General features: G+C 47.1%; 1 protein-coding gene across 1 annotated transcript in view; it reads left to right on the top strand.

The window, feature by feature from the left end:
• Window positions 1–14,369, top strand: part of celf5a (cugbp, Elav-like family member 5a) — a gene marked incomplete at its 5' end in the record, with an annotated part of 314,066 nt that overhangs the window by 177,599 nt on the left and 122,098 nt on the right. The window contains one exon of the mRNA XM_083767674.1: window positions 2,588–2,636. Within this exon, the coding sequence (XP_083623800.1) occupies window positions 2,588–2,636 (49 nt within the window). The remainder of the gene's footprint in view (window positions 1–2,587; window positions 2,637–14,369) is intronic.

The following is a 14,369-nucleotide window of genomic DNA, read 5'->3' as shown; positions in this document are numbered from 1 at the left end:
AAGGTTACTCCGTTCCTCAAGGTGAAAATAGATACGTTTAGCACTTAATGAATCGGGGCCCGGGCCTCTCCCCCATATATCAGCATGTTATTAAGACATTTTAAAATCCCATTATGCTGTTTCTCCTTGAACAAGTCATGCTTTTATTGGAGTGCCCTGTCTTTAAATCTGACCTTTTCGGCACTGGCTCTGGGATTGGACAGGAAGAAGGGAGATACAATGTGGCGAGGGAAATGTATAATATATAACAAATATAAATATCGAATGTGTAATATATTATAGAAACATACTGTATAACAAACACTGGGACTAATGCTGTTTTTGCCGTTTCCAGTGACTGTGCAAATAGGAAAATGTTTTTAAGCAACAATAAAAATAAATAAATCTTAAATTTGCCCTCCAGATGGCTGAGAGGACTGTGAACAGTAGGAGATTGCTTTGTATATTCCAGTAATCTTGTTACAAATTGGTGCAGTTCGTGGCCCCTTTTTCATTAAAATTCCGCCTGCTTTGTTATTATTAAAGCTATTTGTTTTGGACTGAAATGTGGAAGCGAGGAGGGAGGGGAGAGGGAAGAAGTGAAGAGGGGGACAGGGGAAGTAGGCTAAATGAATAAAAGTTAGGGCTACACACATCCTTTTATCTCTTTTGTCTCCATCAGATGTGGACATGTGATTCATCCTGTACGCTGTATGTTGAACACTGTACTGTGTACTGTACGTAGATGTGTGTGTGGATGTGTGTGTGTGTGTGTGTGTGTGTGTGTGTGTGTGTGTGTGTGTGTGTGTGTGTGTGTGTGTGTGTCTCAACTGTGCTATCCAATTTAAAGACAAAAAACTAAAACTAAAACAAAACAAACAACTGGCTAACCGTTGGGTTTCCAGCCATGATGGTGTAGTTCCCGTCGTCGTCCAGCGAGGCTGCAGCCGTGTGCAGAGAGCAGGTCCCGTCGGCGTCGCGGCTGATCCTGTAGTGTTCACTCCTCTTAGAGATCTGCTTGCCGTCTTTAAACCAGTACACCTGCGTAAAGAGAGAGATAGACGTCAGACAAGGCACAATAGTGTGTGACATCATCGTAATACCCGGAAGTTTTGCGGGAACGCATACTGAGTGGTAAAAACGACTTTCTGTCCTTGACAGTGTGTCACACTGTGCTGTGTGTGTGTGTGTGTGTGTGTGTGTGTGTGTGTGTGTGTGTGTGTGTGTGTGTGTGTGTGTGTGTGTGTGTGTGTGTGTGTGTGTGTGTGTGTGTGTGTGTGTGTGTGTGTGTGTGTACATAATTAGAGACTCTCTTGGAAAACGTGCAAGTTTTAAGTTTAAAGGAAACATGAAAAGCCAGAAAACTACTTATAACAAACTTTTACTTCAAACAAATAGAGATAAAAAAAAAACACGAAAAAAGAAACTGCTCAGGCTGAACAATAATAATGAAAAAGAGTTTTTGGGGGACACACACACACAAAGACTGTGATGACAGAGGCATCTAATCCAGGCGATGCCATTCTTATCAGGCTCCAGTGGATTAGAGTGAGCCTCCTAACCAGAGAATCCTTCCCTGCCAGACACACACACACACACACACACACACACACACACACACACACACACTCTCCACCAGCCCAAGGGTCTGGATCAATAGGGCTGCATTGATCTCTCTCCTCCTCCTGTGGCTGGATTCACTTTTATTAGGCCCTGCCTCGGCCGCTCACACACACAGGCATAAGGATATATATATACACACACAGCTGCGGCTTTATAGACGAGTGATGCATGCACAACCGCAAACACAAATGCCTTATACGTGCACACACACTACACGCAACACGTTATCTACAGGGCCACTTGTCCGATGTCTCCGATATATATAACGTTCAATATGCGAACACACACACACGCAAATGCATGACCGATAGTAGTATGGACGAGGATTATTGTGACTGCCTCCATTGGCCGATGGCAGTGATTACGTGCAGCGCAGAGGTCTGTGCAGAGCCGGTTAGCAGGAATGGGAGCTGTAGCCTCATTCCTACTGGCACACAAAGTCAGTAATCAACTGGAAATGTTCCATGTTGGGGTCCTGTGGGAATAGGCCTGCTCCAATGCCGGTTTATTGCGCACTGCCAATCGCCCCAACTCCTACCATACCTTGATTGAATTCCAGAATGTTCTGCTGGAGTGGGAATGAAAGCGTATGACTTCTGGTAGCATATGCCATTATAGTTCTAAGAACAAAAACTATTCTATGAACAACATCCTTCATAAACAACGATGTTGGCGTAACTAAGACATTAGCTGAAAATACATTTTGTCTCTGTCCAAAACGTGTTACTTTTCAGGATAAAGTTTCTAAATGAGCAAAAGTAGCAGATCTACAAGCTCACTTGTGGATCTGCTATAGGCCTACACTTACAGAAACTTTACATAATCCGTGGCCAAATAATACATAATTTTTCGTGGGCGCTAAAACATTTGAGAAGTACTGACTTAGAAGACATTTGTAGAATCAACCCTAAACACTGATGATTTTGCCGTGTAGCCACAGCGACAATGCTAACCTCTCTCTGTGTCTGTTTGTTCCCCTCCACAGATGACTCGCCCCATCCAGGTGAAACCGGCAGACAGCGAGAGTCGTGGAGGTAGTTGTCTCTTCCTTTGTTCTTCCCTTCCTCCATGCACAAGTTTCCATCTTTCCATTCCACCCGTTACGATGAACACTTCATTTATTCACCTTATTCTCTGTCTGTCTCTGTCTCTGTCTCTCTCTGTCTCTCTCTGTGTGTGTGTGTGTGTCTCTCTCTCTCTCTCTCTCTCTCTCTCTCTCATCCCTTTTTGTGTTTTGTGTATTGCTTGTAATTGATTCAACCGTCAGTGGGGTTACGAGAGACAGAAGGATGCTCTCTGTTGCCCATATCTCTCTTCTCACTCCACCGTGCCAAGTACATTACCATCACACTGTAAATTAACAAGTGATTAGAGTGGATACTGGATCACCCCACCCCACCCCACCCCACCAAAAAATAAATAAATAATTTCTTTGGCTGCTTTACGTCTCCTCAAAACAAGAGTGTAAACAGTACAGTGGGAGGGAGAAGGTGGAGGAGTGTATTCACAGCTTGCCAAACAATCAATAACTTTGCGGGGGCCCCTCGCCAAGATCCTCATTACTTGGCCTTAATTCTGTCTCCTTTGATCTCCCCTGTTTTTGGGAGGCTTTCATTTAACTCGCTGCCGATCTGCATATATGTTAATGTGATGAGGAAACAGCCCTTCAAGTCGAGCATGCAATGAACCCTGGCTGGCTGCTGGCTTGGGTTTGATTTATTTATCTATTTCTTTCTTTTCCACTGCGTGCCTGTCTCTGTCTGTCAGTGTGAGGAGTTGAGTGGCAGCGCTGCTCTATTTTAAACAGCCTATTTTAGTGTGGGTTTTTTTTAAAGAGGAGCACCTTAGCGTTCTCGCCTTGGTGTATCTCCGTGGTGGGTGGTGGGTGGGGGGTGGATGGAGGGAGACAGCATGAGAATGGTGAGAAAGAGGCAGTGGAGTGGAGCGAGGGAGAGAGAGAGGGGGGGGGGATGCCAACTGCGTCCAGATGCTGCGTCCCACATCTGAGGCTTTACCTAGAAACCTCTGTGTGCTTTGGGTTGAATTAGGACTGGCGCCCTGTTGGACGCCTGTCAATGCACACAGTCTTCACAGGACAGCCTAACCCCCAAGAGATGGATGGAGGGAGTGGGGCAGGCCAAGACAGATCACTCTCAGCCAACTCACTCTCTCACTCTCTCTCTCTCTGACCCAATCCCCGAGCAGCATCCCTCTCTTTGACCGTTCACCCAGAGCTTATATAGCAGCGTCTGGAAGACAAGCGAGGGGGGGGGGGGGGTCTTGCACTGTCGTGATTGATGCCCTCTATAGCGCCATTGATTTTGCCATTGTGGTGCTGCGCATCCACATTAACAATGACACTCAACTGTCTCTTTACTGGGCTGTGAGTGGCCGGTTTTAGAGCTCCCAGGGCACCGCAGTCAGCATGGGGTAGCCTTATTGGCCGGCCGCGGGGACCCCGCTGAGGAGCAAATGAGTGCTGGAGAGCAGCTGAGAGTTGCACATCATCCTAAATGAACAGCTCCGAGCGGCGCCGCAGGGGCAATCAAACACCACGGTGACTTTAACGGGTTGGGGGGGCAGACAAGGGAACAAGGTCTGCTCTGCGTTTCCTCTGTCTGAGTGGTAAGCATTGTTGTGTACTGACAGACTATAGTTCTGGAGTGGTAAGCATTGTTGTGTACTGACAGACTATAGTTCTGGAGTGGTAAGCATTGTTGTGTACTGACAGACTATAGTTCTGGAGTGGTAAGCATTGTTGTGTACTGACAGACTATAGTTCTGGAGTGGTAAGCATTGTACTGACAGACTATCGTTTGCCGTGTTCTATACTTCCGTGCAACCTGCAGTCTATTGTTTAACTAAAAGTGAAACTACAATTCTCCCCGGGCCCGGTCTCCCGTTTCCTTAGTTCTATCAGACAACTATTAGAATGAATTTATATTTATTGAGCATAATTGAGCATAGATATATGAAGCATAGTTTGGCAGCAGGGCTCTGTCTCTATTCATTCCCTGTAGTGTTTTTGATGTATTACCGTGTTTTTGTTCTTGCTTACTGTAAATCGCTCTGGATTAAGAGTGTCTGCCAAATGTCTAAATTGTAAATTGTATGTACATTTTAGTTAAGTTATAAGCCAAATAGTATTACAGGGAATGAATAAGACCTCAAGGGGATCCAGAAACGCGAGCCTACAGGTGGATGCTGGGGCGATGGTGGGATTTGCAAAACCTCATGAGCAGAGGGTAGCAAGCGAGGCAAGGAGGCAGTAGCGACGCACGTCAGCACAGCAGGAGAGAATTATGAGCAGGTAGGCAGAGAAGTTTAAATAGCCGCTCTGATCAAGCAAGGAGTGCATAGTCACCTGATCAGGTAGGCCCACTCTCTTGAGTTGTCTGCCTGAACTAGCTGCGCATCATAATCATGTGTCATATCAAGTCATATGCTGGGTGTACAACAAGCATACTGTAAATGTGCACAAGATGGGCCCTGAAGGTTCATCCAGGTTCCATTTGAGCTGTCCTGTGTTCTGTCTCCGATGGTGGTTGATGAATATCAAAGTTTTCCTTCTCTTAACCTGCAAACCCTCCTACAGCTGCCCCTTTTCAAGTTTTCAAGAATGCTAAACCTGTTGTTTTTAAGCATGCTAATTTGCATGCAATTTTGGGCATGTCAAAAGTCAAAACTTATCAAAAGATAGCATAAATACTAGCCAATCGTTAGATTGGCTATTGGCCGTTGTACAACGAAATATACAGGGCTTAAATTGCTAAGCTGCTGAGCCTGCTCACACACCGTGCTACTGGATGCTGATCCATGGCCTCATTTTAGTAGCCCACAAATCTGCCTGCTACCTGTATATGTGCGGTTGAATATGAAAAGAACTTGATTTTGTGTGTCAAACGGCTATAGGGTCCCGTGCAGTTCTAATCAAAAAAAGTACAAATACCTCAACATTTTACTTAGTTTCTTTCCACAAGTGCTGAGATGCTGCAGGTGGTTAATTAGACTGTGGGTGCAGCGGAGGGAGAGAGAGGCACCATGGGAAGGAGCAACAGCCCAGCGCTGGGAAAAGTACCAATACTGCAATATAGTAAAAGTCCTTGAGTAAAAGTACAAGAGTAGCATCGAAATGTACTTAAAGTAGCAAAAGTAAGTTATTATGCACGATGTCCAATTTCAAGTTTTATGGAAATACCAAAACAAATTACTTAAGTACTTTAGTTACTTTCCACCACTGCCCACAGCCCAGCCCGGCCGCCCTCTCCTGGGCAGAAGTCTGATGAGAGGCACACACACACACACACACACACACACACACACACACACACACACACACACACACACACACACACACACGTGTATGCACACGCACACATAGGCACACACATGCTAATTAGTCCCTTAATCTCATTATGGAGAGGACAGGTCAGACCACCTGTGTCAAAGCTGCCATCCATTAGGGAAAGACCTTTTTTCTAAACCTGCTGGACCCTCAACTCCTCCAGGGGCCGCCTGGCACTCTAACTGTGCTTATTAAGACTCTCGCACTCTTTCAATACCGCCCGCCCTGGTTATTCACAGACCCACTCCTTCAGTACCGTCCGCCCTGGTTATTCACAGACCCACTCCTTCAATACCGTCCTCCCTGGTTATTCACAGACTGCACTCCTTCAATACCGTCCTCCCTGGTTATTCACAGACCCACTCCTTCAATACCGTCCGCCCTGGTTATTCACAGACCCACTCCTTCAATACCGTCCTCCCTGGTTATTCACAGACCCACTCCTTCAGTACCGTCCGCCCTGGTTATTCACAGACCCACTCCTTCAATACCGTCCTCCCTGGTTATTCACAGACCCACTCCTTCAATACCGTCCTCCCTGGTTATTCACAGACCCACTCCTTCAGTACCGTCCGCCCTGGTTATTCACAGACCCACTCCTTCAATACCGTCCTCCCTGGTTATTCACAGACCCACTCCTTCAATACCGTCCTCCCTGGTTATTCACAGACCCACTCCTTCAATACCGTCCTCCCTGGTTATTCACAGACCCACTCCTTCAATACCGTCCTCCCTGGTTATTCACAGACCCACTCCTTCAGTACCGTCCTCCCTGGTTATTCACAGACCCACTCCTTCAATACCGTCCTCCCTGGTTATTCACAGACCCACTCCTTCAATACCGTCCTCCCTGGTTATTCACAGACCCACTCCTTCAATACCGTCTCTGCTAATTCAGATTACAGGAGAACTTGAGATCAAGCACGTTCAAACTCAAAGCATTCCCCATATATCGCTGCTGTCCGGGGAGAAACCTCCTATCTCCAAATTCTAACTGTTTTATGTGTGTGTGTTTTTTTATATTAACACGTTACCTCCCGTTACACTAGGCGGGATCGTGAGGCCAGTGCCAGTTGTTTTGGTTCACGCGATGTAAGAACAGGGAATAATAACCTTCCAAAGACCGGATATTGTCTCATTTTGAGCAGAAAAAGGGGTAACAAATCCCAGCCAAACCAGGAATTCGTTAGGTGTCTTCATAGCTTATCGGCATCAACGGCCCGTTTTAATCGTTTAACTGATAATGGTTGATAATTTGCGTGCGTTTACCTGTAAGGTAATAGCTCCAACCAGAGCGCCCCTGAAAGCAAAAGCCTTAGAGTAAATAAAACAGCACATATATACAGTACAGTACATGGGGGGGGGGGGTGAACAGTAGTGTAAAACCAAACCAAACACACTCATGTCAACCCCCGCTGCAAGCCTAACAAAGACACGCTGTGAAATGAATATTAATGGCCAATCACCTCCCTAATCTAGGAGAACGGCAGCTCCTCGCATGTCCTCCTCCGTTCCACAGGAGAGGCTGAGTGCTTCTGCATGGGCCCACTCGTTCTGTGAGAGAAATAAGCAACCAGGTGTAGGAAAACAAGCCCAAGAAGCCACTGTTATAGGCCACTTATATGAGCCACTTTAAACCTATACGGACTAGAGATGTCCCGATACTGTATCGGTATTGGAACAGATTATGCCAATCGAACCACACAACACAGGGGTAAGCGGTGGACACTATGGCAGGTAAATAAAGTGTTGGGGCATGTGGAGTTTGCTTTCACGTTGCCCAAACTGCAAGTGCACATTTGAGTGAGACGCTATAAACAAACACATGCACAAGATATATAGCTAGATAGCTATAAACGGTCAGTGGACTTCAAAATAAGATCTTTTTCATTTATTTATTATTATTATATAATGGAAATGAAGAAAGTGTATTGGGATCATCCCTAATACTGACAATACTGTATATGAATCAGCTATACAAGCTCACAATGCGCGAGGATGCAATTTTGGCCAAATAGCCTATACTTTGGAATAAAATGTGGAATTGTCACTTAATTAGGAAGATTTTTTTAGTTTTGGCACAAAACATTTTCAGATGGGGGGGTTAAGGACAAATACATATTCATTTGGGGGGGGGCATAACATGAAAACAAAGAATTTCCCGCAACCAACTACCAGTATTTACATGAGGAAAATAACCCCAAAGTCGCCTATAATAAGCGAACATGGCAACAAGCGCTTAAAGGACCACAGTCAGGGAGGGAGGAAGGGGGGAACGTGATAGCTCCCTGCCACTCTCGTCCCCTCACAGCTCCTCTGATATGAAATAAGATTGATTTTCCTTCATACGTGGCGCTGATGACTGGCACTGACTGCTGCTGTCACTTCTTTTCTCTTCTTTTTTTCTTCTTTTTTGAAGGGCTGTTTGTCGTCTCCTCTCTGGAGGACCGGTGGGAGTCCTTACAGAGGGGGATGATTCGGCTCCAAATGGCATTGATTTCCGCCCATAAACCCCTATTTCTATACCGAAGGCATGGCAAAGCCGCCACTCCTATAAGTCCCAACACCTGCATTCCTGTTCTCGTTACCCCTTTTTTTATTGTCTTTAGTTCAAAATACAGGAAGCATATTTCTATATATCCTCATATCGTCTCTGTCGGGTAGACACACACAGTTAAAATATGGAGATAAGAGGTTTCTGCCCCACAGTGACGGCATACAGTATATTTTATTTCCATTCCGCCGTACGGCGGCATCTCAGACTTCATCTCCATGTCGTCCCATGGCTCTGCTCAAACCCCCTGCTCATAAAAAAGAAAAAACCCTTGGACCCAATGTGTTGCTGGATGTGTGTGTGTGTGTGTGTATGTATGTGTGTGTGTGTCAGCCCAACATGCCATGAGCCCAGAGAGCTGCTCCAGAGAGAGAGAGAGAGAGAGAGAGAGAGAGAGAGAGAGAGAGAGACAGGGAACAGACAGACCTGACGAGCAGACGTATCTGTCAGCTGGGGCCCTGTTGGTGCCTGGTGGGCCTGCCTTGGCACGGCCAGACCCACTCTGCCCACTGTGGAGGCAGCTTGTTTGGCATTTATAGAGCCCAGCTCGCTCTGCCGCCCACACACACACGCCCACGCCCAGAAAGGACAAACAGGCAAACACACACGCACGTGCGTGCACATATAAGCCATACCCATACGGGGCCCAAAGCATGCCATATAGGAACACGTGCTCACATGCACAGTACACGTATGGCCGACACATGGGCTCGCATGCATGCACACAGTACACACGCACGCATGCACGCTTTAACCTGTGTCCACATGAAGCAGAAACATACAGGGACACAAATATTATAGGTGCAGTAAAGGTTATACATTCACAAAATCATGGCATATGTCTTCATGATACAATACGCATGTCACCCAGTACTCTATGGGTATAAGTAACAGCATCTCTGCCATATGGCGGCATTATGAGACAGCATAATACTTTGCCAGCCTTTTTGCCTCCTTTTTGGTTCATCCAAAGATGTTGAAACCCTCTAACAACGAGTCTGTGGGTATGTCCTATAGGCTGCCAAATATATGAAAACAAATCTATAACCTAGCTCTGAGATGGTATGTATAGGAGTGGCTGGTATTTAATGACTTTGGTCATAAAGGCTTCCTCTATTAGGCTAAGGCCAATGCAGACACTTCCCCGGACTCTTCATCGACCACAACAACATCTGCTGTATTAAGCTGTCAAAGATGTAAAGATGTCTTGGACTATCACAGAGATTGAACATGAATGAAATGATACGGGAATGTTTGTACATTCTCACTGCCGATGCATGATTGCACACACACGCATGCACGCACGCGCACACACACGCTAAATGGATGGAATAGGTCAATTTTCCTTTCAGTGGCAGTGTTTTGTGTTCAACACCAAGCAGGAGTGTTGGGTTGGGTTTCTGTTTGTGTGTTTACTCCATCTGAAGGACAATGAAAAGGTTTTGCTCCAGCCCACTGGAATGTGACGGAAAAGAGAGAGGGGGGGGGGGCACTATACGTAATGGAGAGAGCAGAGGGGGGTGGGGGGGGGGGATAAAAGAGAATACTAGTTTGAGAGAGCACAGGGGCTACATGCTCCATTGCTGTTCTGTGGCTCAGGGTTTGGGGTTTGATGATGAATTTATCTGGTGGAAGAGACAACACAGGCCATGTATTAAACATCAGTGTTCTTCCCTTACTAAAGAGAGAGAGAGAGAGAGAGAGAGAGAGAGAAGGGGGGGAGGGGGGGGACTCGATCCCCCCGCCTCACGGCGGCCCAGTAATGAAGCAGGCAGGAAGGCCTCTAAGCTCCACTGATCTTTCCCCAGAAAAAGAGGAGAGGAAGGAGGAAGAATGAATGAGGGGTGGTGGGTGGGTGGGTGGGTGGGTGCATGGGTGGGGTTGGGCTGGCGATGGATGTTCAAGGAAGAAATAGAGAGACAAGATGGATGGAGAGAGGAGCGGAGAGAGTTTCCGCTGAGAGAATTGAAAGCAAACTGAAAGAAAATAAGGGAGGGAGGGGGTCCCAAAGAGGCTGAGGCAAGACAGAGGATGAACGAGAGAGAGAGAGAGAGAGGGGGGGGGGGGGGGGGGGGTTGTAGAGGAAACACAGCTCAAACCAAAGTGAGTGGCCAGGGGTGACAGGGGGAGAACGGAGCCCTACTACAGTATATAGTAGTATATCTTTTCTCTTTGAGAAAAGAAAACCTGGAGATTACTGGACACAATGTGCTTGACTGGGCACAAATGGAGACGGTGCTGGTAGTACAGAGTGGAGGAGCACACGTTCAGGGGTTGCGTGTGGATCAGGGCAGAGCTAATACGACGGTTCGGGGCAGCATCAGGGGGCACCGCACATCCAAACTCTCCTAGCTCACTACAGTATATAGCTCTGATCGTCTCCAAAGCCCTCTTGGTGCTCCGACACCACACGAAAAAACTCTTGCTAAACACACAGGCTGTTCACTCCACTGGGCCCTTTAAGCTCTTAAATGTGCCACCACAGCAACAAGCAGATGTTTTTGTATTAGGAGAGTGGGGTGTGTGTGTGTGTGTGTGTGTATGGGGGGGGGGGAGAAGATGTGGACAGAGATGATAAAAGGGTTTCCAGAGAGTTGTTGCTGCGTCGGGTCAGAGTCAGTGTGCTGAGGCTGTGCACGTTATGTGGAGTCAGTGAAAAATGGCGGATCACGCTGGTGGTTCTCTGAATACAGCAGGGTAGGTGCAGTTCAATTAGCCTTATCTACAGCAACTAACTACTAATGATAATAGCGATGGCATGCTGCTGACGCACGCATGCACCAAGCATATAGTGATGATGTCATGACTGAGTTTGCAAACACAGGGTCTCCCACCTCGCCCGTTCTCGTTTTACATGCAAATGCACAATCATCTTTGGTGTGCTCAGCACATCCTGCAGACTGTGTGGCCAACAACCACACGCATATACTGTACGTACTGTAACTTAAGCATGCATGAACATCTGTGCATGTTGCATTAAAGACGCGACCCGTCACAAAGATGCACGAACAGGCCTCTGTTACACATCGTCTCTGTGTTGGGGTGGAAACCTCCTATGTCCAAAACGCTTTAATTTTCAGGGTTCAAACGAATAGCAAAAGTAGCAGATCTACGAGCTCACAAAGCGTTGCTTCGTTTTGATGCTTTTGGGTGACGCTGTAGTATATGACGAACTATAGGGCACTGCCTGGCATTGCTGGGGTTAATGCACTGATGACAGCACATCAATCAGCTTGTTCAGATTCAACTATATGCACCGTGTATATAGGCTACTGTACACACACACACACACACACACACACACACACACACACACACACACACACACACACACACACACACACACACACACACACACACACACACACACACACACACACACACACACACACACACACACACACACACACACACACCTTCCAGCCATGCAGTGGAGTGGTGCATGCATGCGGTGGTGGTGGTGGGTGATGCGGTGGCGGTGGTCTGGTAGCGTAGGCGGAGCAGCAAAGGTTACTGTTGAACACAGAAAGGAAAGGTCAGAAATCATGTTTAGTTTTCCTGAGGCCGGGAGGTAATTCCAGCCCGCAGATTGTGTCCAGACCCGGGTGAGGTGAGGGGGGGGAAGGCTCATGCAGACCATGGAGGGGGGCTGACGAGGCAGAAGGGGAGGGGGGGGGGGCAAGGTTATTCAGTCAGCCTCCGCCTCTCAGCCCCTCCGCTGTCACCCTTAATAACACACTCTCCCTTATCACCGCAACAATCACCTTGAGAAACAAACTTGTCTCCCTTCAGAGAGAGGGGATGCGATGGAGATCACACACGTGCACGCACGCACGTGTGTGCATGCGTGCGTGCATGCATGTGTGCGTGAGTGTGTGTGTGTGTTGCGCATGTGGCTTTCCTGCCTGCCAATCTTATTGCATCCCCTCAACCTCTGTAGAGATCGAGGGAAAGGCCAAGGAACAAATTAGTGTTGAATCCTTCATATCCGTGCATCCATCCATCCATCCATGTATCCATCCATCCATCCATCCATCAATCATATCGTCTCTGTCGGGTGGTGGAAACCTCCCGACCTGTCCAAGACAGGTTACTTTTCAGGATTCAAAGTCAAAAATAGCAAAGGTAGCAGATCGACAGGCTTCGCACCTCGCTTCTCGCTTGGAGACCTGCTACTTTTGCTACTTTTCTGTGACGCTGTAGTAATACCATCAAGTATTGCATTAATTCACCAAAAAATACACAACAAGTTTAAATATGGAGATACTGTAAGAGGTTTCTGCCCGACAGAGACGACATATAAGAAGAAGAAATAACTAATAAGTAACTACTACTACATTTATATAAAGGGAAATAGTGCAGGAATTGGTGGAACTCAAGGTTTGAATCATAAATAAGACACATGTACTGTATAATGTTATCTGATATCAATCTTAACAAATAGACTACTGCACTATGGATGTTAAACCCCAGTGTAAAGGGCTGCTTTTCATTCCACTTGCTGTAGTTTTCTCTCCTTCTCCCTGGGAAGCTGTACAACTGCATGGTGCCGGGGTTATGCTGTGCTTTATGTACTATGCCTTATAGTACAGCCAGAGTGGAGCTCCTTAAATCACTGCAAATTAAGCTTTTAAGGACTTGAAACGGGGAAATATGTCTGAGGCACGGCACTTATAAACTGTGACTTGTTTCAGATCTACTAAGTATAGGCTTTCAGTCAATGAATGTTCCCCAAATCTGTCGTTTCTTATATTAGCCATCTGATGCACACTTCAAGTATAGGTGTACCAATCATGCCGCGTAATATATTAAAGAATGTATCTTGATTGCCGCCTGTGGCTGCTAATATCAGTTTACATCGAGGAGCCGGTACCTTCTGCAGTGCTGTGTGTGTGCGCCTGGGTGACGGTAGATGGCAGGCTGCTGGGCGAGTGCTGGCGCTTTGGCATGGGGATCAACATATGGAATGCATTCTGTACTGGCCATATATGGAGCGTGTTTTGAGTGTACAGGGTTTGATGAGGTCAGATCAACAAGAGTTGCATACAATGCAGATCTATATGTGATGATCCAGTCTTCTCCATGTATGGCTATCCAGGGTTAGATGAGGTCAGTGTCGTGATCTTCATATATGGAGACGGCCATATATCGTGGCGTGACGTGTCACAGGGCGTGATGTCATGAGGCGTGACCATATATGGAGGCGTTAAGGGTCTCCATGACGTCACAAGTACAGATCCATGGAGATCTAAGGGTCTCTAAGGGTCTAAGGGTCTCTGGACTCCTCATGCATAGAAGGAGGCATGAGGTCAGTCCGCTGCCCCCCCAGGTTGGCAGAGGAAGTGTAGCGCCCAGGATTACATTAGATAATTGGCACTGGGTGAAAAGAAAACTGGGTTACAAAATCGTGGGATAAAAATTTAAATTAAAAAAGGGTCTCCATGTGATGTCACATACACAAGGCATGATGGATTGGCAACCATATATGGTGGTGTGACGGACGCGAGACGCAGGATTTCATACCAGTAAGACGCTTGAGGCCGAGAAGCGACCTCGCTCACCATGGATGGGGAAGGATCAACATATGGAATTGCCCGGAAAGGTCTTTGTCAACCATGCAAACGGACAGGCCGACATGACGCTGGAGGAGCTCCTGCAGTCTGGTGACACGGCCACCTGTAAGCACTCGTTCCACTTGGGCTCCCATCTGTGCGGCACAGCCGCTTGGAAACGTGCACGACGCTCTGAGCTGCTGGACATGATGGATGCCAAGGGCCTCCCGCATTTCTTTCTCACTTGGAGTTCAGCTGACGTGCAGTGGAACCTGCTCCAGCATTATGCTGCAGCAGGCAGAGGGGAACGCGCCTG

This window comes from Protomyctophum parallelum (assembly GCF_964188405.1).
Source record: "Protomyctophum parallelum genome assembly, chromosome: 6".
NCBI classification, from domain to species: Eukaryota; Metazoa; Chordata; class Actinopteri; order Myctophiformes; family Myctophidae; genus Protomyctophum; species Protomyctophum parallelum.
This window is presented reverse-complemented; position numbering and strand designations above follow the sequence as displayed.